The following is a 23,053-nucleotide window of genomic DNA, read 5'->3' as shown; positions in this document are numbered from 1 at the left end:
CACATACAGAACCCCATATATCTCAAAAACAAACTTTTTACTTTTACCTTGTCAAAGACTATAACCCTTAAGGATACATTCCTGTCTTTCAGGTTCTCCGTATTTGCCAGCATTTCCCTGTAAGACTTTGCAATGAGAATGTCAGATACCGTTGACACTGAAACGATGAAGGTTTCCGAGGCCGCTGACCCGGTGTCATCTCCCAAAGACAACACCACCAAGTCTGAGGTCTTGGACCAGAGCCAGAGCAGCAGAGATGAACACAGCAGTAACAACAAGAGTAACGTACAGGTGAGATTGGTGATTGGTGACATGTTCCACAAGGGAAGGGAGATTTATGTTCACCCTAGAAACCCTCCGGTAACATTTGTGCCATATAAACCACTGACCAGTAATGTATTGACTGAATGAATGGGCACTTTTGTGAAGGGAATTGTCACTTTCAGATGGCATATTTTTCAGTATTTCTTCTACTATACTCATAAACGTCTAATCAGAGAAGTTGGACTTGTCAGCAACCCTGACCAGACTAGGGCTGAGCTGAGGACACTTGACATTTCACCAAACATTTTCACTTTTCTCCTCACTCACCTCCATGAAAATTCACTAACTATCAACGTCAAACACAAACTGCCCTGGGGATATCTTGTCACCTGCGGCATTCAAGATGGATTTTCACTGCTGCTTCAGCAGATTCGAATTATTCCTGAAAAAGTGTAATCTGCACAGACTGAAATAATAATGTGGAACTTGACTCTGCTTTACAACAGCATTTAGGTCAGCCAGAGTGAGACTCTTCAGTCCTCTTTGCTCAAAACTTTTGAGTTTGTGGAAAAGATCATTTGGGCATGTGAACTAGCGAGCGTCATGTATCCAGATGCTCCCTCTGTAGGTTTGGATCTGCAGGGGATTTGGGACAGCTGAGATCACTTTCAAATAAACTGCTAATTAATTAGGTCTCCGTGCTATTGCAGTTTTCTGTATGCGCTTCGGGACTGCAGAAAATTTACACTAGTTAATTTGGCTTTTCAGCTAAAACTTGTGTCGACCAGGTTGGGCTTACAGAGGTGTGGACACTTCAAAGCGCAAATGGCAAAATTACGAGAAATCTCTTCAAGTGTGGTCAAGGCAACTAAATCCAGGGAAGGAAACGAATTGTCTCTTTGGCTGCAGCCTAAAAATAGGATTTAGGCCAATCTGGCCTTTTGGTTGGAGTCTGACAGGCAGATAATCTGGAGCTCAAATCCTGGCTTATCTACCAACTTCCTGTGTCTGTTACCCTGAGGATCAGAATGACACCAGCATGGGGGATCTGCAGGGGAGAGAGGTGAGGGACACGAGGAAGAAGAGAAAGGCGGGGATGGGATGAAAGGTTGTAAGGTGAATGTGTGGGACAGGAGGAGGAGCAGGGCAAAGAAGATGGAGGTGGAGAATAACTTTTACTTCAATGGTTAGAACAAAATTCCCATCAATTAGTCATTTTGATAAGGTAGTCCTGGCTGAAATAATTAGCCATTGACCATGTTTTAAATCATTTAGGCAGGGCCTGCAGAAATTGAAAACCTCATCTATCCAGATCAGACTGGGGAAAAATAACTTAAAGTGAATCAATGAAGGTTTTCGAATCATAATATAAAAATGGACTTAATCAGCAATAAAACACACCATTGCTCAGTTCAGTCTACTTAGGGCTTTTGCTGTTATATAGCCGTAGTTGGTCTAATATGACCAGTAGTTTATGAAGACTAACGTTAACAAACAATAGAAACCGTACTCAGTCTAAGATTAGGTTTCTTCTTTACTACAGTACTGAACTATTCTGCTACAGATACCACATTATAGCTTAGTTAGATTGCCTAAATGTGGTGTATTTTTAAAGGAGCAGTTCAGCATTTTGTGTAATATGCTTGTTTGGTTTCATTTTCTGAGAGTTAGATGAGATATTTATACCCTTCTCATCACTGAACAGTTATTATTTAAATGTAACTAGCTGCCAGTTAACTTAACCTAGCATAAAGACAGCAAGCAGTGTGAAACGGTTAGATTAACTCTGGTATAAAAGTAACAGAATCTGCCTATTACCACCTTTTTAAAATATTTGAAGTACCGCATTGAATATTTTCATTGGCTTTATTAGAGTAACAAAACTATGGAGCTCAGCCCAAAAACTGTCTGTTTGCTTTAGCATCATATTTAGTTAATAAATGTGTCTTATATGACTTTTATCTTACTTTTGGGAACAAAGTGAGATCTTTCTTGATTGGAACTTGATCTTGATTAGAACTTCAGTGCGTTATTATGTAATTACCACAACGAACGTAAATTTTTTACAAATTGGTAACCTAAAATCAAATATACCAACAACCACACTAGAATGAAATTGATACTGTTTGAATATACCACATTTCAACACTTCAACCAACACCATTTATAGTGATTGAAATGAGGAGTCCTTGACATTTCTGCTTATACTTATGCAAGCAGCTCTTTGCCTCAGTCGTTTCCACCTCCACGTCTCGCCTTAATTTGACTTTGTATGCATTCCTGCCTCCTCTATATTTTTTATGACTTCTTTATATTCAGAATAGCAGAATCTCTCATTCTCCTCATTTTTCTAACACTCACCCTGATGTAATTAGTCCCTGGTCATGGGATATGCCAAGATACGCTGACTGCACTGACTGCCACCACAGTGTTAATTTTCAGGAAAGGAGTTGAGGCTAATTCTGTTGTTCTGTGTAAGGGCCACGGTTAAATGTCTGAAAATGTGGTGGGAAATGAAGGGGCTAGGAAACGGGGACAAGAAATGGGGGAGGAGGTGAACGTAGTTGGAACAAGGACAGGGTAGGGGGTGTGAAGGTGATAGAAAAACATTCCGACAGAGGAATGAGGGCGAGGAAAGACTATGTGACTTTGCCACCATCTGCCTCCAGCTCTCCAGCTCCGTCCTTTGCGGCAGGACAGGTGGCTGGTGGCCGCCCTACTTCTGCTGACTTCAGCCCTTTTTCTCTCCCGCTTTCCTGTTCCTTTATCTGCTGCCGGCATTGTTCATTCCCCACTGGCCCCACGTCGCTCAATTAGCTGGGGTAGCAGTGCGCTCACAGTCGCAGCCCTCTCCCTCCCCTCCTCCACATTCGTATTACCTGATGTAGAAAGGAGTGCGGTAGGTCACAGCCATTGGAGATGGGTGAACAACGGTCCATTTTAATTTTTTTATAGGTCTTATTTGGGCCTTGAGCTCAGTGTTGAGGGGAGTGGTTTGTCCTTTGATTTTAGAGGACAGGTGGGAAGGACAGAGCTGTGTTTCTGTGTGTGGGGATGCATGTTGGGATTAGGAAACAGAGGACTGGGCTCTGTTACAATTTAGACTGACCTGGCTCCTGCCAGGTCTCCCCCCTCCTCCACTCCTGTATGCGTGCTACTGAGAGACCTTCTGTTTATACATACACACACACACGCACATGCACACAGCCATCAGTGCATGAAGCACAGAGGTACCAAGCTGTCTCACACACTGTTGGCTGGCCAGTCCCTCTCTGCTTTCTGCAGCTCACCTCCAGCGTGTAGGTCTGATTCACATCACAACCATATGGAGCTGGGAGAAGTGTAGAAAATTGACCTGAAACGCTCACAGCCAAATGTGTTTTGTTTTCTTCAGTGTGTGCGAGTGTGAATGAGAGAAAGGGGTCCTACAGTGCAGCCACTTTGATAGCATATGCTCTGCAGAAATTAATTCATGCTTGCAGGGAATAGCTAATGTTGAACTTGAGATTTCATGCTGCAAAGTCAGTCTTCATTTTATTTTTGCAGATCAGTCCTGCTACTATTTGTTCTGTACACATACATTTTTCAGTTTATGGACAGACATAAAAACAGCCTTTACATGATGTTTTGTTTCTGTGTGTGTGTGTGTGTGTGTGTGTGTGTGTGTGTGTGTGTGTGTGTGTGTGTGTGTTTGTATGGCTATTATTGTGAGGACCAGCATCAATTTTTAACCATTAGACTGAGGATATTATTACAAAGTGAGGACATTTTAGCCAGTCCTCACAATTAGAAAGAGTGTTCAAAGAACAATTTCGGGGTTAAGACTAGGTTTTAGGGTTAGAATTGGGTTTGGTTAGGGTAATGGTTAGGGTAAGGCAGTACATGGGATGAATACAAAATTTAAAATGGATTAGGTCAATGAGTGTCCTCACACTAACTGCCAAACAAAAGTGTGTGTGTGTGTGTGTGTGTGTGTGTGTGTGTGTGTGAGAATTGTCGTACTAGAGCTTGTAGCACATGGATGCACAAAATGTAGGGCAGTAATATTTAATTCAAACCTCTTCACTTTTCCTCTACAAACTTCTACGGTTTGTTTGAATTTTTTTATTTGATTCTTTTTTCCCCACACCCCTCCCCTCCTTTTGGACAGCCTGTGAAGTACTCTAAGGTACGGTACGCTCAACATGCATGTCGTGTAACGATGCTCCAGCCTGTGCACTTGGATTGTGTTGTTTGCTTGGATTGAGCTGGATGTTACACCTGTGTTTTGTGAAGCAAGTTGTCACCACATGCATTGCCGCAGATTTCAATAATTACGTCATTACAATATGTTGATATACCATTTTATGTATGACAGTGGAGACTTTAGTATGAAATGTGCCTGGAAAAAAAACAGTAGTTTGACATGGACATTTCCTGTGTGCTTGCTGCATTGCTGTTAATGTTCCCTTATGAAAATCATGACAGTACTTGGGTGCACGTACATGAAAATGTTTACTGGTTATCTGAGAATAGCAGCAGCCACTATACAGTCATCTTAGCACTTAAAGGCTCCATCACTCTGAAAAGACTTTGTCAGCTAAAATGTAAAATATCGATAATTTGTAATTTGCTTACAAGAATTGATTGTGCTCACTGGTTATTTCAGTTTTCCTTTCGCTTGTCACTGTGATTTGTGATGATATTGACGCAGTTGTATGTGTGCATGGTTTTAACTGTGCCCACTTACCTGCACCCCCCTCCCTTAGTCCAACACCAGGCTAAAGCTTGTGCGGAGCCTGGCAGTGTGTGAAGAGTCCTGTCCTTGCCCTATTCCTGAGCCTTCAGCAGCACCTCAGGTAACAATCTCCCTGAATAACCAGAGTGTGTTCACATTAGAGATGTGCTGGTACGCACAACGTCTGTGTGCATCAATACTGAGTTTTTTTGTCATTTTCAGATCACACTATAAACCATAAACAGTGACACAGTGGGACCAGCAAGCCAGGCTAATTGCTCGTGCAAGTCTAGCTACAGTCAGTACAGTAACACAGCAACTTAATGGTTAATGTTGAGTCAAAATGTTAGTGGGACCCACTTGCATTTTATGCAACAAACTAAGAGGAAACCTCATGCATCAAGATCACACACTTTATATTTTAGCTCATCTGTCAACTTCATCTCTGGCTGTGGTATTTTTATAGTGGAGGGAATTTAAACTTTGGGTTAAATTTGGATACAAGATGCTCTTGATTCTTCCACACTTGATAATGTGTTTAAAATATGAATTGGTTCATAGAAGTTGAAAGAGGCACAATTTATTTGAGTATTTCTTTAAGAGAATTTACACTTATACCGGTTTTTGTTTCCGTCTGTAACATCCGATTTGTTGTTCAGCTTCCAATTCAGAGTGAAATTGTTGAAACTGAATTTTGAAAGTGTGATACTGGCACATCTCTAATTCATATTCAGTAACACTCTGTTCATATGGAGTAGAAGTTGCTTTTTAAACACTGGAATTCATCAGTCATCTCATTAAGCCCAGTGTGACATTCTCGTACCAGTTTGCTAAGCCTATGAGTCAACATGCATACGTTGAAGTTCTGACCTGGGATCAGTTCTTCATTTCAGCTCATTACAGTTGAGCAGGTAGACCTCTGATGCTTGATTAGCAGCCTTCGTCTGACAGCTATGATTAAATGCCTGGCCGTGACCGCCTGATGAAAACATCACATCATCAAAATAGAAAGTGTGGAGCTCCAACAGCGAGCTGGACGTTACTTTGCTAAATCAACTCTTCTTTTACATTGTATCTCCAGGCAAAGCCCCCTCTCATCAAGCTTTCTCCATTACATGCCACTCTGCACAGCTCCTAGTATACTTTCTCTCACACACACACACACATATACACAGGTGTGTCTGTTCTTGGTGTTTCAGCCAGTCAGCACCGAGAACCATAACCAGAGGGCGGTGTTATTCCCATAACAGTCTCGCATCGTCTGCACTCACACGACGTCCTGTATTACTGCCATCAATCATGTCGAGGAAATTACAATTTCCACACGTCAGCTACAGAGAGCTGTGGAGCGCTCTAATTGAATACTACTGATATTTCCCCCGCTACTATTATTGGGCCCGCAGTCAAGACTCCTTCTGCAGCAGCCTAACCTAGAGGGACAAGGTAAAGCAATAAAGAAAGAGGAGAAAAAACACATTAGTCGTGTAGACTTTCAGCTGTAAGATTACTGATTGTCATTCAAACCTCATCATTATCAAATTGAAAAATGTTCCATTGTTACCCTTTTACCTCTCTACTGTCAAATTGTAAGCCCCACCAAAGGCCCCTATAGGCTGTGGAGGTGTAAAACCTCATTTAGACTTTACTTCCCAAGATTTGGTCATGTGATCAAGTTATTCAGTGACACTTTCATGTGTTGATCTTCTAAAGCAAGGTCATTTTCCATGGTTATTGGCGGCCATCTTAGGACGACGGTGCATGTTCCTTTGTCTGAAGAACTCTCTGAGTGATCTAACGTAGTGAAGAGTGTCCAGAGTTCTACAATGGAGAAACTAAACAGACACTTAACAAGGCCTAGCACAGGAGGAGCAACACCACAGAACCAGAATCATCTGTGTATCTTCTTTTGAAAGACAAAGGATCCTTGTTGGAGGACGATGTGCACATTTTGAACAGAGAAGATATGAAGCACGACAGGCCATACATGGTCAACCCCCACTTTTACTGCCCTTCCAACCATCACTTTAATGGGGGTCAAAAGGGTTGTGACTATTACACACAGACACACCAACCTCCCCCCTTTCCATCTCCACCTAACGAGCCAATTCAGGTCATGTGTGAACTGAAACCACACTGGAGGATAAATTTGAGGTCTTCTACCAACTTTCCTCAGACTGAAAAAGCTACTGAAAGTAATGAAGTGTGGTTGACATGACACAACTTGCAGATTTGCTGATACAATTACTCAATAATCATGCAATAGAGCTACCATAAGAATATTGGTGGTTTAGTGGGTTAAGAGAGACACTACGTGGGGGGAATGAGGAGTATTTTATTTCTGCACGTTTGTCTTATGTTTGTACAACGAGTGTTTGTTCATACCATCCCTGGATTGTGTTGCACATGTTGAGCATAGTCGTTTTGAATAATTACAACCTTCCCCTCTCAGCCTGTGGCACTCCTCCCGTCCCTTCTTCAACACAGAGCGCATCACTAGGCTTCCATTGTTGTACGTTATTACTCAGTCTCTGCTCAGCCTCTAAACCAATAAACCAAATAATATAATGTTGCTATACGTGGCATTTGTGCATTTGCACATGCATAATATTGGTCCCAATCCTCAATACTGGTTTCAGTGCATCTCTTTCAAACATTGAGTAAATATCCCTAATAATTTATGAGGACAAATATTACCTGACAGAATCGTTCTCATTCACCATATGTTCAAAAACACCATATCGTTCATGAACGATGCGTCGTTAATGGACTCTCCAAGCCGCCTCCACACCCTGAGAGACTACAATATGTCCTTATATTGTAAGCCTGACTGTCAATTCCAATCAATGCCCGGTAGTCAAGGACATCTGAAGACATGCAGTATTTACTGTTTTAGAGTGACAGCATGTTCATTACATATTCAGAAGACCATCATTTTCATGCTGTTTTTCTTTTATCTCGAGGTAAATGGATGTCAGGAAACAAATGAGGCAGCTCGCAACAGCTGCACATCAACCAGGCGTCTTCCATGTGATGCCGAGGGTGGCATTAAGTAGCAAACATCACCGCTTCTCACCAGAAAAAATCCTTTTGCTTCGACGCTCTCACACACGCACACACACAAGCTCGGTGTCACTTGTACAACACACAATCCTAGCCTCATTTTCGCTTTCTCCGAGTCTCGCTCAGGCAATTAGTCAGTCACGTTTCTCATTAGCATATTACATTTTCACATATATTCAGAGCGTCTGAAAGTGAAGGAGAACGCAGCGTCTCATTATCTTGGTTCGCAGCTGTTACAGAGATCAAACTCGTGACTTTTTTTGGTTATGAGCCGCTCTCCCACCGTTAGGTCATCTTTTCTCTCGCTCATTCATTCGTTCTTGTGTGTCTCTCTCACACACACACACACACACACACACACTCTCAAACTCTCTGATGTTAGCTTTCCAGGAGTTGTTTTTAATCCACTTATGGTGCACTGGCAACCCCTTTCCTCTGTTCAGCTTTTCTTTTCAGCCTTTGCAGAATTGCCTGAAAAGCAAATCAGATTCTCCTCTGAGTCGAGCGTGTGTGAGTGTGCGTGGTGAGAAAGAGCATGACTGGGGTAAACCAAGGCCATTTTTAATAGATCACACAAAACATCCACACTGGTCTTACAAGCCAGAGTTCATCACAGTCAATTTTAGGATTTTCTCTTTTCCCTTTTTTACAGTTGTAGGGGGATTACAGCTAACTCCTTATGTTGAATTTTAAGGAATGAAATGTGCTGTGTTGTTTAATTTCGGGCTGAAATTCATGTTTTATTCAGGTGGTTTAATAAAAACAAGCTAATCTGGCAGATTAATTGCCATAGTGATTTGGAATTAATGGATGCGTCTGCATTATTACCAGCAAGGAAACGGGTTGATGATAAATCAGGAGAGTTTATTAAGTGTCTTTCAGTGGCCTCTTTTGCCCACACTATTCCCTAATTAACCTAGAACCGGAGGCAAGACACAGAGAATTAAATGCCTCATATTTAATGCCTCCTGTCTAAATGAGTGTCTCATTGTTCAGAACAGACTCGGGTCACATTCTGTGTTTGATGCTAAAATGCTGACATTGTTGCACGCACACACACTCTCTCACACTTCCTCGGCCATTTAATAAACAACCATTTCAGACACATATCTGTGACTCCAACGGTTTTTCACATCTTTTTCTTCTCTGAACAGGATGGATTCCTTCTGCAGCCATTTGAAAAGGAAGAACAAGCCACACAGGACCAAGCTGAGAAAGAGGACAGCTGCAACAAGGAGAAACCTGAGAAAACACAGAGAAAAATGCTGTCGAGAGGTGAGAAATGCAGTTAAACCCATAGAGACGTGCTGATTTCAGAAGTATTCTTTTTATGTTCTTCTGTTGGATTTTTCCTTGAACATCCACAGATTTTTGTATTATTCTTACCACTTTAACATATTTATTTCCCATTAACAATCTGCAACAGCCCTGTTTTTATTTAGTTATCATCATTTTTTGTTATAAACCTTCACAAAGACCTGGTGAGATCAGTGTCAGTGAAACTGATTTGCTATCACAGTCAGAGGAGATGAAATATTTCCATTATTACTTTGGCTTCCTTTACATCATAAACACCTGGGGCCTCATTTATAAACATTGCTTACTCCCTATAAGGAGCTTGAAAGAACCATGAGCTATTTTCCATCAAAATATTACATATAGAAAATGTGAAAGGAAAATGTGGTGCACCCTAAAGATCTTTTTCTTTTTTATTTATTTATACAATTCATGATATCATCTTGGTGACAAGGTGTCAGTGGCGACTCTGGAGGCAAAGTACTGAAATGAAGCCAAATCCTTTAATGATACTTATCACACAATCCATGTCGCTCTGGCAAATTACAGCCTTCTAATAATTATATCCCTTACCATGTCACATCCTAAACATTTTTTTTTCCGGCACAGTGCCCTCCAGTTTGTCCAAAAGCACTTCTCCATTTTAAACGATACCTCATTATGGGCCGATAATTGACGTGATTCAGTTAATTGCGACAAGCTCAAGGTGTGAAGCAATTATACGGATTCCCACAGGCGTATAAAGGTGTCTGCTTCCCTCTGTGGAGCAACACCACTGATGAGGCAGTGTCCAATTATAGAAACTAGACACCCACTGAGGGGAATGAGCTCCGTTGTCCCCTGACTCCCACTGATGGGTCCCATCCTTTTGTTGGTTCACTGGAACATGTTTTTTCAGTGTCAACTTTGTAGCCCACCCACTTCTTCATTTCTTAAACGGTTCAGCTGGCAGCGTTCACGGTTGCTGATAGAAGCTGCCAGATTCGTCTTTTCTTTGATGTTGGGCACACCAGCAACGACCAACAAACAGACTGAGCACTGTCACCCTCAGTGAAGTTTCTTTTCTGATGTGTACTCTGACTTTCCTGTCACCATCAGCTGAATGACAACCTCATTCATTTGCATATCAATATTCACAACAGGCGTTTCATTAACTGTTTCAGTCATTTGGGGAGTTAACAGGCTGGAACGTTTTGAGAACCTTTGGTTATTTGCAAAAAGATAATTAAATTGAGAAAATTAGATGCAGTTAAGGACCGTTTTTTATAAATCAGGAACTATTTGTATATTTCTTTTTTTGTTTACAGGTAACATTAAGGGTGTTGTAGTGCCGTAACAAGGCTTGTCTCTCGCTTGTCTTTTCGTTAGATTCCAGTCAAGACTACACAGATTCAACTGGTATAGATCTCCACGAGTTCCTGGTGAACACACTGAAGGGCAACCCCAGGTATCCTCGATGTACACACTTTAATAAAACTACTGCAGTGGAAACTGACTCGTACAGGACAGATCACACCAACAGTTAAAAACAGAAATGGTGCTGTGTATGTGATATCAGTTTATTCACAGAGTTGCTAAAATCTGTGGATTCGCTTAATGGGGCTAAGTTTTCAAGGTAATGAGCTTTAGTGAATATCTGTTGTTGATCGAAAAGTAAACCATCTCTGATGTCCAAACTAGGTATTTAATTTACTGGACTAATGTTTGCTAATAATGGGCCTCAGTACATCAGTGTAGATATTCCAATAAAAATCAACTGTTTCCAGATACAATCGTCATTTCAAGATTAACGGTGTCTACACTGTATTTCTGATCTATATAATACTACAAAATCTGTTTTTACCACAAAAACAAGAACGCTTTTCAACGTGACTTAGGTATATACAGTGAACTTCTTATACCTTTAGCAAACAAGCTAACAGATTAGCAGTAGTGTTAATTAAAAATAAAAATTATGTTGGTGAGCAGTTGTGATTGTTTAGCACATTTCTAAATGCTAACACATTAGCTGTTAGCTTGCCAGCTACAATTTATTAGTTTGAGTTTAGCTACGAGCTCTACGTGCAGACCCTAATCCACTACATGGATGAATTTTGCCACTCTCTGTTGTGATTGGGCCTTTAGATCATAAGCACAACATAATTAAACATTAATTATGTCTCTTGTGACTTGATACATAATTCAAATAGACGTGTATGAAAAGCCTACAGCATATGTTTTATTTTTTCAGGGATCGAATCATGCTACTGAAGTTGGAACAGGACATCTTGGACTTCATCAGCAATAATGAGTAAGAAATATTCATTAAGATGTTATCAAGTAGGTTTCTTTTCAGGTTCTTATCCTGACTAAACGCCACAGCACCTGGTGTCTCTCAAACACATTCAACCACATAAGAAAATCTGATCAGAGAACGCAGCTGCTTTAGTTTTTGATGTGAATGAAAACCTGGAAACTCTTACATCGAGAATATTTTACATAATAAGTTGTTTTGAGATAATAGAGCGCTCTAGAATAGGAACACATAAGGATCCTTAGTCTTTCAGATGTTCTGTGATTGATGTCACACAATTAAGATGAACATCTGTTCATTGTCCCAGCTCTTTCTGTTTTGACGTCTCTGTAGACTCTGCAGCTTTGGTCATCTAAGTCTCCATTTTGTGTCTTTATAAGTACAGAAAATTCAGACCGAATCGCTATCATTAATGCGGTTATGTTTGCATAGAGTTAGTGTGGGCTCAAAAGCCCTCTTCCAGCGAAGTCAGAAGTACTTTGAAACATTTTCAAAACAGACTGAAGAGTAGTTTATTCCTTACAAGGTTAAAAAAAAACAGGACTTCTCCCAGATGAAACAGGCATTTTATCTTCATTTCACACTGGGATTGTGAATAGTGTTATTTTTCCTCCAGTGTATCAATCTAAAACTTTAGACCATTAACCACATTTCTATCTCGCTACAGAAGCCAAAAGAGAAAGTTCCCACCTATGACGTCCTACCATAGGATGCTGTTACACCGAGTGGCAGCCTACTTTGGCATGGACCACAATGTGGACCCCAGTGGAAAGTCAGTGGTGATCAACAAAACCACCAACACTAGAATGTGAGTGTCTTGACTTTATTTTGAGTGAAATCAATGTTTAGATTTTAAATTATATATAGATTGTTGTTCAGTCGCTCAGTGGACCTCCTATTGTACAACACTGTCACTTCCTGTGGTAACTGGTGATGAGGGTATTTCATCCATAAATGGTTCCAATCAGTGGACAGTTAAGTTGATTCCCTGCCCTGCTCGTAACATATGCTGTTGTCAGCATCTGCCTGAAATTAAGCTGCCTCTAAAACTCTTGTGAATTCCCCCACCGACAGACCTGATCAGAAATTCTCAGAGCACATCAAGGATGACAGGGCGGACGATTTTCAGAAACGCTACATTCTCAAACGAGACAACTCCAGCTTTGATCGCGAAGAGAGCACGGTAGGCGTTTTTTTTTTTTTTTTTTTTTTTTTTCTGTCTTTCTTTCACCAAGCTGTCACTTTAATTTCTGACATGTTGGTAAGAGTGGGACAATCTGGCATCCCTGACATAGCAGCTAAAGCAGCCTGTGTGTCTCTGCTTGTGTGTATGTGTGTTGTGTCCTTGCCAGATTCGAATGCGTTTGAAAGCTGACAAGAGGAGCAAATCGATGGAGGAGAGGGAGGAGGAGTACCAGCGAGCCAGAGAAAGGATATTTGCACATGATGTGAGAGCTGTTTGTGTAGGCAGGGTGGGGGGTGGGGGATGTGGGGAGCCATGTTGCACAAATCTTTGTGTCGTTCCTATTCATGTGCAAATTTGGTAGATTTCTTGCTACCACTTACCACTGCTGGATTTATGAATTTATAGAGGGGGGTCGCACTGATTTGGAGCTACATCATTGTGGAGAAGTCAAATTCATAACTAGGCCGGCAAGTAGACATAATCAGGTCCAAACACATGTCAGTGCAACATCAAATTTAATATGATGTTTAATGACTGACAGCGTACAGTGAAATTGGAAGGACATGAAGATTTTTTTTTTTTTTTGTTATATGGAGAGGGGGAGACAGAGAGAGAGAGAGAGAGAGAGACACAGCTTTCAGCACAGCTCAGATACAAAGAGATATGTTGAAGACAACAAGAAAATAAGGACTATGCTACAAATGATCTGTACCATTGTAACTGACTGTAATTTTCTTTTTCCCCCAAAGGAAGATCACTACATACTAGATAGAAGGTAAGCAGTTGCATTAAGTCCAATACCACTGACTTTGAGTAATAATATTGTTCCAAAAAGCTGTGTGATGATGAATTGACAGTTAATTGGCCAAGATAAAGCTAATATAATCCTTTTAAAGCATAACGCTTTTCACTTTAAATGATTTTCAGTCACTTTTATAGTTTTCCTTTCAGAGCAGCAATTAGAGTCAGCTCTGTCATGTTTTAAAAATGGTGGATATCTCATTTTGTCAGTGCCTGTTCTGTAATACCTCTCTCCTCCCTTCAGTGCTCAGGATGAAGATGCATGCATGAGCACCCAACAGAGGCGGCAAATGTTCAGGTAGGACCACCCCCGCCACACATTATTCAGCTCCTTTCACAGACTGAACCGCAGGCAGGACAGCTTCCAACCCTTTGAATCGCCGTCTGTCTTAATCAGCTCGTTTGAAACAGGAGAGCTGATCTGAGGATTTGTTTGTGATGCTCAAAAGAGCTTCTCTTAAATAGGATTTTCAGCCCAGGCATCGTCATGTGAGACAGGCTGTTCAGGCCAAAGCTCACCAATTAAACCATGAAATCTTTTTTTTTTTTAAGTCATCTTTTTTGATCAGAATTAATGTAATGTTTACTGGAAGAAGATGCAGTCTTGCTTCAAAGATGTCTATAGGCCACATTGAAGATGTCATGAATTGCCTAATAAAAATGCATCTTTGTTTTTAAAGTTTTTGTTCAGTGTTTTTCCCTGCCTGTGCAATTTGGTGGCCAAAAAATCGTTATTCCTTTGTCAATTCACAGTCTTTAGTATTCATTTAAATGTTTTAAATGTTTACCATACAGTTTTATTTTTTTGTAAATAAATACTCTTTTGTTCAGGTTACGGGCCAGCCGGTCAGGTGCCAGCCGGCAGAGCAGCTCGGAGACAGAAACGCTGCCACGGCATGGCGAGCCTCGGCCATGGAGCAGCACCGACAGCTCGGACAGCTCCAACCGGCTCGCCCCACGGCCCGCCATGACTAAGGCCAGCAGCTTCAGCGGTATTTCCCCAGGCCTCATCCGAGGGGACAGCACAGCCAGCAGCAAGAGCACCGGGAGGCTCTCCAAAACAGGCAAGAGAAAAACGGCTGGGATGGAGGCAGATGGAGTAGAGCTGAATGAACTAGCTGAACTAGCTGTTAAATGCTAAACACATTTTCTTGTTTTAAATGAAATCACTCAAAAATACCTTGGTGAGCCATTCTGGATCAGATTCAGTTAATTTATGGCTCTTGTCCTAATATTACCTTGTGAAAGAAAACTCTGAATGTAGATGAAGGGATTTCTTGTTCATTAATTCAGTCATTGAAACAAGGGAGAGGAAACTTTCTGTTACAGAAAGAAAAGGGAAAAGTTTCACTGATTAGATGGTGCCGAAATACTCATTTTGCATCGAGGTTTAAGCATAATTGCGTTCAGGGCAACTGAGTTCTTATCAGAACAAATGTTTGTTGTCCTGCTGTGGTCGATAAAGTCTGGGAGCCGCCTTCAAGCTGGACAGCTGACACAACTAATTACTGTGGAGTTACTGTAGGATGTAAAAGTCCAAGCGCTGGGAAGTGCCACACATCTCACAGAGGTGATGTTAGGGGCTGCCCCCCAACTGATATATATAGAATATAATATGATTGCACTGTAACATACGCACAGGATGGAAGTTCCTCACTATAAAAATCCTTAGGTGCCCCCTACCCTTTGGTCATCACCACTGTTGCTTTCTAGCATTTTTCTGTTGTTTTCCAATCTCCTGTTTCTTTCTTTTTTTTCTGTGTGTGTGTGTGTGTGTTTTGTGAGGCAGCAGCAGCTTCTTGCCTGAGTGGTTCTTTAAGTTGTTTTTGAAGGGGCTGGCTGCCCTCACTTTGTGTTTTGGGAGCATAAGTCAAGGAGACATCTTGCCTGTGCTGCCATGTTCTCTTGCATTTTGCCATCTTCTCAGCCCTCAAGTAACCTTTCCTTGCAACAGTCTGCTTGAGATCCTACAATTTCTCCAAACTCTACAGGCATTAATGGAGGATTTTGTTTTTCTTAACATTTATACAACTACATTTGCTCATTAGCTGCAGTTAGGACATGAAGATTCTTTCTCGAAAAAATCCTCCAGACACTTAAAGGCATCTCTTTGAATAATAATTTGTCTAATCATTTGATTTAGCATAAAATACCTTAAGAAAAACATATATATTCAACTTTTTTATTAATAAAAAAATCAGTCTATGAATATGCTCTTATTGTATTGTAGACATCACACCATTATATCTCCTGCCTCACTGAAAAATCCATTCTTAGTCTGTGTACACCAGAGACTTCATGTTTCATGCATACAGATGTTGGACATTGACCGACCTGCTAAACTGAGTTTTAATGTGATTTAATGCTGAAGTCCTTCCTTTAGCAGATAAATATAACAACACCTTTCTAGTGTCAAACTCTGCATAGTGTGGGAATTGAATTCTCCTTCCATCGTTGTCTGCATCACATTTAAAGTAAAGGCGTGCACAGACACCAGTGACTCCATCAACAGCTGCCTCCAGACACCAAAATGCAAAGCAGCCACAAGAGAGCTTGTGTTATTAGCAAGAGGCACAACTGTGAATTTTCTCCCCTGCGTCATTATCACCACCAGCTTTTTCCATGCATGTAAAAATCAGAAAGTAGCAGGTTCATTCTTCTCCGTTCAGAGACTGTGTTAAAGTCATTCTGGAAAATTGAGAAAGGAGATAATAATCACTTCTTTCTGCTTTTCCCCAGGTTCAGAATCGTGTAGTAGTGTCGGTTCTTCATCCAGCTCGCTATCCCGTCCCCAGCTGCCTCTCCCAGTTTCTGCCTCGTCCCGGTCCAACATCCCCAGCGTGCCCTTAATCCACCCGGCTGCTGACACTAAAGGCACTGGACACCCTGAGATGCTCAAGAACATCCCACCACAGCCACCACCAGCTACAGACACTACAAACTATTATGTGGTGCCATTGGAAGCCTCAGGGATACCACCTGGCACTGTTCTGGTTAACCCACATACAGGTGAACATGAGAAGCTAGTTTGTATTTAAAAGCCCCTTTTCAATAAGTAACCATAATAGAAGATTAAATTAATAAGAAATGTTCAAGGTTTTTGACCCAGTGTAAATCTAATGCATTAAATCAAAGAACACAGTCCCAAAACAGAGTTCCTCGTTCTGTAATTTCCTGGTCTCCTAATAAATATTTATGACTCTGGGACAGAATTACAGGTTGGCATGGGGCTATACTCGGTTTGTCAGACCAAAGCATGCTGATCAAAATGCATCAAACAGATGGGAGAAATCAGTAAATATTCATCATGGGCCTAACACACAGTTGTGCACTTTTGGGCTGCAAACTACAAAATGCTGCCAAGGTTGTTAATTCCTGTTGACTCTCCGGGACCGTGTTTGGGTTTGTCCTTCCCTGTCACAAGGAGCATAATTCAAGTGTTTTCTCTTGTATAATGCTGAATTATTAGTGTGTGTACAGTTCACATCACCATGGTTTTTAGTCTCTTATGAATTTAATTTGACAGGCAAGCCTTTCATCCATCCTGATGGCAGCGCTGTAGTTTATAACCCAGCCAGCATCGTCCCCGCTGCTGGCAGGAACCCACAGCAGGGGAAAACCACACAGCAGCCAATCTCTGGAACAAGTCAGCAACAGCCAACCAATCATCTCCACACCCAGGTCAGTTTTTTTTAGCTATTTTTCTCATTCATATTTACTTCAAATAAGGACTGAAGAGGGGTTTGTCCTGACCTTTTCTTAACCTCATTACATTGTAGTGTTGAAATGGGAGCTCATAGTAGAATAGAAGGAGTTATACACAGTACAACTCTCACTGTTAACTCCTGTTACCTCCTACTATAACTGCAGCAAGCCTGTCAAACGTTGCATTTCCCCACAACGCTTAAGCAATGTGCATGGGGTTATAGTAACAGCGATACTGGCAAAAGTATTAAAATGTGTTCTGCTATAATTGTTAGCATGTCCAGATAGAAGCTTCTTACCTACATCAGTTATTTGTACATGAATACTGAATTAGTTTACATCTTTAAATTAATGAATATCATGTTTGTGATAGGACATTCACTGTGTGAGAGTCCTAGAGATAGCAGAGAGGCTAATGTTAGCAGGAAAAAATGAGCTCCAGCTGTTTATGAACTGCTGTGGATGCTGATTTTTGCCTGTAACTACATGTGATTTAACTGTAGCTGTCAGTGGTATATTTACTCAAGTTCCATTTTAAGGTACTTTCACTTTATTATTTCAATTATTATTTCCCTTTAATGTTACTTTAACTCCTCTGCACGACTACAAGTGCATAACAGAGACCATTTTGGGTTTCTCATATAAAACAAATGATCCAGAAAGATAACAGCTGAAGACATTTTCAACCAACTCACAGATTAGCTAGATAATGATAAACTCTGTCTGTATCTATCATTACTTAAGCCTGTAAAATACACGGATTTTCGCTATAAATGTCTGAAATTAAGGATCCTTTATTTAAAAAAATGAAAAAAAATTTAGCCAATGGTCAGTTAAAGCATTCCTCATTTTACTAGCAACCTTTGTCATGTCTCATCTCCTTTTCCTTCTGTCCATCTCTTCTTCCCTTCCCTCCTCAGCCGATCTGTCCTCCTCTCCAGCCGTCATCTGAGCCTGTCCACAACCCAATGGTCTCTTATCCTCTTCCTCCTCCTCTTCCTCCTTCTCAGTTCCTGCCCGTCTGTCCTAACCAACAGTACACTGTGGTACAGCACTTGTTTCTTCCATTTTAATATTCTTTCCCCACTCCGTCTCCTGTCAGACCTGGCTAATGAAGAGTTTATTTCTAGACTATTATAAATTAATAAATTACACCGTGGCGCTAGATTTCCAGAAAGGTTGTGTTGTACTAGAGAAATGTTCTGAGCTCTGGTTTCTCTTTAGACTGTATCTGTGTGCCTGTTACTGAGTTCCTGTAATAATAAATTATTTTATATTTCTTACTGCCACAAGAGGTTTTTAAATTGTTGAATTAATAACCACATTCAGTATATTCACTTCTTTGGTCTGCATTGTTGGTGATCTGGCTCAGAAAGGTCTGTTTAGCTTCAAGTCAGACCTTATTATTCCCACAATCAACTTTTCTTTGAGCCTTTTTTTTTTTTTTAGGTGAAAAGGTGTACCTAAATCCAGCCGGAGCCATTACACACACACACATATATATATATGTATATATATATAGATCATGCATTCACTTAACCTCATTTTTGACCTGGTTTTAGTGAAAGACATGCCTCTGTGGCTAATTATGCCGGTGGAAAGTTCCATTAATATTTAATTCATCACCAGATGTTAGCGCTGAATAAACCATGACTAAAAACACTACTTTTCCAACAACATGTCAGAAATGCCCTGGACTGGTATGTCCTGGTGAAACAGTTAAATAGTTCACTTCAGAGTTAGCTGGTCTCTGCAGACCTGGGTCAGATTTAAACTCTATTTTTCTAAACCTTCAAGTGAAAGTCGGTTGAACTGTTTTGATTGGTAGTCTGATGAGGATTAATAGGCATAATCATACCGTGACTCAAGTTCTGATTGTTGCTTTATATTTAATTGTACTTTGTGGTGTTTGTTGTTGCATGTGATTTATGGTATCAAAGATTAAACACTGAATTATCTGTCTAGCCTGATGCCCTCAACACCCAGTTCAGTCACATGACCCTGACGCAGCAGCCGCCCAGTGAGAGTGGAGCTTCAGTTTCAGATGCCCGCCATTATCCAACTGTATACCACCACCACCACCCCTCTCCTATGGTGCTGCAGGGAGCTCCTCCACAGCAGGTTGCTAGCTATGTTGTGGCAGGCCCATCAGGAGGACACCCAGGGGTGCTGCAAGGCCAGCCTGTCCCGCTCACAGGCCCCAACTCTGCATATCCCAGCTCCACCCCAGGCCCTGCTGCTTTTCCTGGCTCCACACTGAACCAGCCCTTACTCCAGCAGCACACGTACATCCAGCAGCCTGTTCAGCAGGTGCGAACATCTAATATAGTGCAGGCTGTAAATATTAATTATTTCCATTTGTCACCATGAGTTACTCACGCAGTTGTTTCACCGTTCCTGAATTTGTGCTGCGTTTCTCTTACAGATGTCCACGTGTTACTGCTCTTCAGCCCACCACTCGCACTGCTCCAGCCAGCAGCAGCAGCACTACCGGGCCCCTGTCAACGCGCTGCCCTATAACTGCCCTCAGAACCAAAACCTGCCCCATCAACAAGGTACAACCAGCCTTTTTATGAAGGTTTCATGGTGACTAGGATTTACTCCAGATTGTTTTCACTTTTCACACAAGTAATTGTCATTATGGCGAATTTTAAATGTTTTGTTTGTTTTTTGTTTTTTTTTTACAAATGTCAAATATTGGACTCAACTTAAACACACCTGGATCCAAAAAATGTCAGCTTCTTTTAATTTCTCCAGTTTCAGTTTCTCATTTTACTGTGATTAAACCAAAGCTACAACTGAATGATCTAAACACAGATCAAACATCGTTTAATAAGTAGTTTTCCAGTTGTCAAGAGCAAATCTCAGCCTTGCTGCTGTGTCAGTGAATTTTGTGAACTTCCCACTGAAGAGCTCTCAAACAGTATTTTGTTGTTGTTCTTGTTTATTTCTTCACAAGGGACTTGCAGTCCAACAACTCTAGTGAAGGACACATATTTCTCCCTTCCTTTCTGTTTGTTTTTGCGAGTTCAGATGTCTCCCCGGGAGTCATCCACTTGATTATTCTTTCAATCTTTTTTTTTTTCCTTCACCACAGGAGTTTAGATTGTTAGCTCCTGTTCAGTCTCTCTCTCTCTCACACACACACACGCACACACACACACGCACGTAATCTTGGTACAGCTGTTACTTGTACACTTGCACAGGCGCACACATCTCTGTAAGTGGCTGCGGCACTATTCTGTCATCTGTAGGCTACAAATGCAGCTTCCCTGCTGGGGACCTGGGGAATAGACAGCGGACAAATGAAGCTGACCTACAAAGGCAAAGGACAGCAATTATTTCTCAGGGAAACAGGGCAAAGAATGACTTCAGCTCCTTGTTCCCTTCTGTTTTTATATTCATTTTAAAAATCACATATAAGCCCATCTTAAGGTGAATATGCTGCAGCATGGACTGCACAAAATAAATAAGTTATCAGTGGAAATTCTCAGATGGCTCAGTCGGTGTCCACAGAGAAACCTGTGCATGTTGCCACTGTCTTGCATCAGACAGCCACCACCACCTCCACCATAGAGCTTCAGTGTCAGTCATGGTCATTCTGGGAAAGCATCTCATAATATACGTGAAAGGACTGAAGGCTTTGTCTTTAGTACGCTTTACTCCAAAAGGTGCTAGAGGTTATTAAAATGTTCCATTCAACTGTAACCTAATTACTCCACAAAATGAAGTACAATAAAAGAATATATTCTTTTGAGGATTAAAGAACATTTTGTTTATTATTATATAATCAATTATTTTATTATTTCATTTCGTCATTCTCGAGCAAAAATGCTAAAACTTCATCATATGTGATAATTAAACAATATATTTATCTTTATACCCAAATATTCAAATTGTGTTTTCATAGACTTTCTATTCTAACGAGCATTTTTTATAGTTTCTTGGTACTTCTGCATGATGATTATTATTATTGTAGAAATTGAGCAGAAATCCTCATGATAGCCAACTAGACATCACTGGTGAACTGTACTTGTGATTAAAGCAACATTACCAACACTTTAAATCCTGAGACAACTTGTTAATTCACTCTGAGACTGATATATGTGGTAATTCCAAAAATAATCTTGGTTGATCATTTGGTCTAACTCTAAAGGATTAATACAATACGAAGAAAGCTATTCGAGTCTGAGAGGCGGGATGCGGGGCCGGGACGCTGTCTGAGAGGCCTCTATGAATCTCACAGTGAACCGGTCTCTTTTTCAGCCCCTCACTCCTCACCATGGCCAGACATTCAACAAACACTAATCACTATGGTGAAGGAGCAACTGTAAAACTAGCTTTTAGTAGAGGATGGAATGTGTATGAAAGGCAGAAACTCCCCTAAATTTGTTCTTCGCCTGTCCTCAGTGGATGACTTTATTACAGGAGCTGCACAAAACGGAACGGTCAGCTGTCCGGTCATGATCAACCTCTGAAGGAATTTTCTAAGTAAAGAAGTCACAGTCGTCCCTCATCTGCTGCCTGCTGAAATGGAATAAAATCATGTGCATTTGATATTCTGGTCATTTCATGCTTGGCTTGTAAGTGAAGGTGGGAGGCGAGGGTGGATAAAAATAGTCCTCGCCCCTCTGTTCCTGGTGGAGCACTTTCATTGTCTAGTTCCTCTTCTCCCAGGGTGGCAGACTGTAAAGACACCTTCACAAAAGGACGTCCTCTCCTTTGTCACTTGGATTACCACGTGTGTGTCACAAGGGACAGTATTTTCAAATGTCTCTTTTTGTCACCTTGACATTTAGGTGTCTGCCCCCCCCCCCCCCCCACCCACACCCAGTTAGGAATAAGCACCGCCATTTTAGACCCTTTGTAAAATGGCCGGCTCTACGTGACTTTGTATCGTCTTTTGTGTGTCATTTTCTTTGGACTCTCTAAATGGGTTTTTAACAAGTACTGTAGAAATGTGATCCCATTTTCTGTTCACCCCCTGAACTTAATCATTCATTGAAGAGGAAGGTTTTTTCTTCCCCCAGCTGAGGAGTGGCTTGCCCGCTCAGGTTTTAGGTTCAGGCCACCACAGGCTAAATCAAATATATTGACTTTCTCGTTTATTACAAGTAGCTCAAACCTGCATGACCGCAGCAGCTCGGCTCCCCAAGTCGAGTCCTGACTTTCAAAATAGTTCAGTCTGCTGCTTTGTCTGTTGTTGCTTTAGTTTTTCTCAATTGTGATTGTTCTAAAAGGCAAATTTCACATAATAACCACCATAAAATCCTAAAAACTAAGCCCCTCTCTTAAAGCTGTTAGTGTGTTGCAGATGAACCATGAATATTAATTGCAGTGTTTTTATGTAGTATTATTATCACCATGTTCCTATCAGGAGTTTCTTTTCATTCCGTCACAGTTTTGTGCCTTTCTCATTTTGCCCCAGTGCACCAAGCCGTGATGCCAAACCCTGCGTCCAGCTACCAGACCGTAGTGGGCGTGCAGCCAACACCCAACCTCGCTCTCACTGGCAACCAGCAAAGCAATATGGGCAACCAGATGCAAGGCATGATGGTCCAGTACCCTCCAATGCAGTCTTATCAGGTATTTTGGTGATAAGGAGATGCTTCCGCGAGCTTTACTTATGAGCGTCAGATAGATTATTAATATCAGTCTGAAAATAGTAAAAGTTAATTTTGTTCTGAATTAAATGTTCTGTCCTTAAAGCCATTGTCATTTTCAAGGAGCA

The 23,053-nt window shown here is 41.1% G+C and overlaps 1 protein-coding gene across 7 annotated transcripts in view; it reads left to right on the top strand.

Annotated features, from left to right (window-relative positions):
* LOC113163671 (R3H domain-containing protein 1-like) overlaps nt 1–23,053 on the top strand; it is a 43,013-nt gene that overhangs the window by 12,372 nt on the left and 7,588 nt on the right. For 5 of the 7 annotated variants that reach the window (XR_003298926.1, XM_026362475.1, XM_026362473.1 and 2 more), the window contains exons 3-20: nt 93–291; nt 4,415–4,432; nt 5,013–5,102; nt 9,196–9,316; nt 10,706–10,784; nt 11,568–11,627; nt 12,298–12,438; nt 12,705–12,813; nt 12,983–13,078; nt 13,566–13,591; nt 13,862–13,915; nt 14,449–14,681; nt 16,357–16,626; nt 17,144–17,298; nt 18,243–18,368; nt 19,288–19,632; nt 19,748–19,877; nt 22,751–22,908. Coding sequence is in view for 6 of the 7 variants with exons in the window: in XM_026362475.1 (XP_026218260.1) it covers nt 133–291; nt 4,415–4,432; nt 5,013–5,102; nt 9,196–9,316; nt 10,706–10,784; nt 11,568–11,627; nt 12,298–12,438; nt 12,705–12,813; nt 12,983–13,078; nt 13,566–13,591; nt 13,862–13,915; nt 14,449–14,681; nt 16,357–16,626; nt 17,144–17,298; nt 18,243–18,368; nt 19,288–19,632; nt 19,748–19,877; nt 22,751–22,908 (2,370 nt within the window). In the remaining variant the exon portion in view is untranslated. The remainder of the gene's footprint in view (nt 1–92; nt 292–4,414; nt 4,433–5,012; nt 5,103–9,195; nt 9,317–10,705; nt 10,785–11,567; nt 11,628–12,297; nt 12,439–12,704; nt 12,814–12,982; nt 13,079–13,565; nt 13,592–13,861; nt 13,916–14,448; nt 14,682–16,356; nt 16,627–17,143; nt 17,299–18,242; nt 18,369–19,287; nt 19,633–19,747; nt 19,878–22,750; nt 22,909–23,053) is intronic. The other 2 variants (XM_026362477.1, XM_026362476.1) reach the window with 2 other exon arrangements.

This window comes from Anabas testudineus, chromosome 2, assembly GCF_900324465.2.
Source record: "Anabas testudineus chromosome 2, fAnaTes1.2, whole genome shotgun sequence".
Classification (NCBI taxonomy): Eukaryota; Metazoa; Chordata; class Actinopteri; order Anabantiformes; family Anabantidae; genus Anabas; species Anabas testudineus.
The sequence above is the reverse complement of the archived record's forward strand: the minus strand, read 5'-3'. Positions and strand labels throughout refer to the sequence as shown.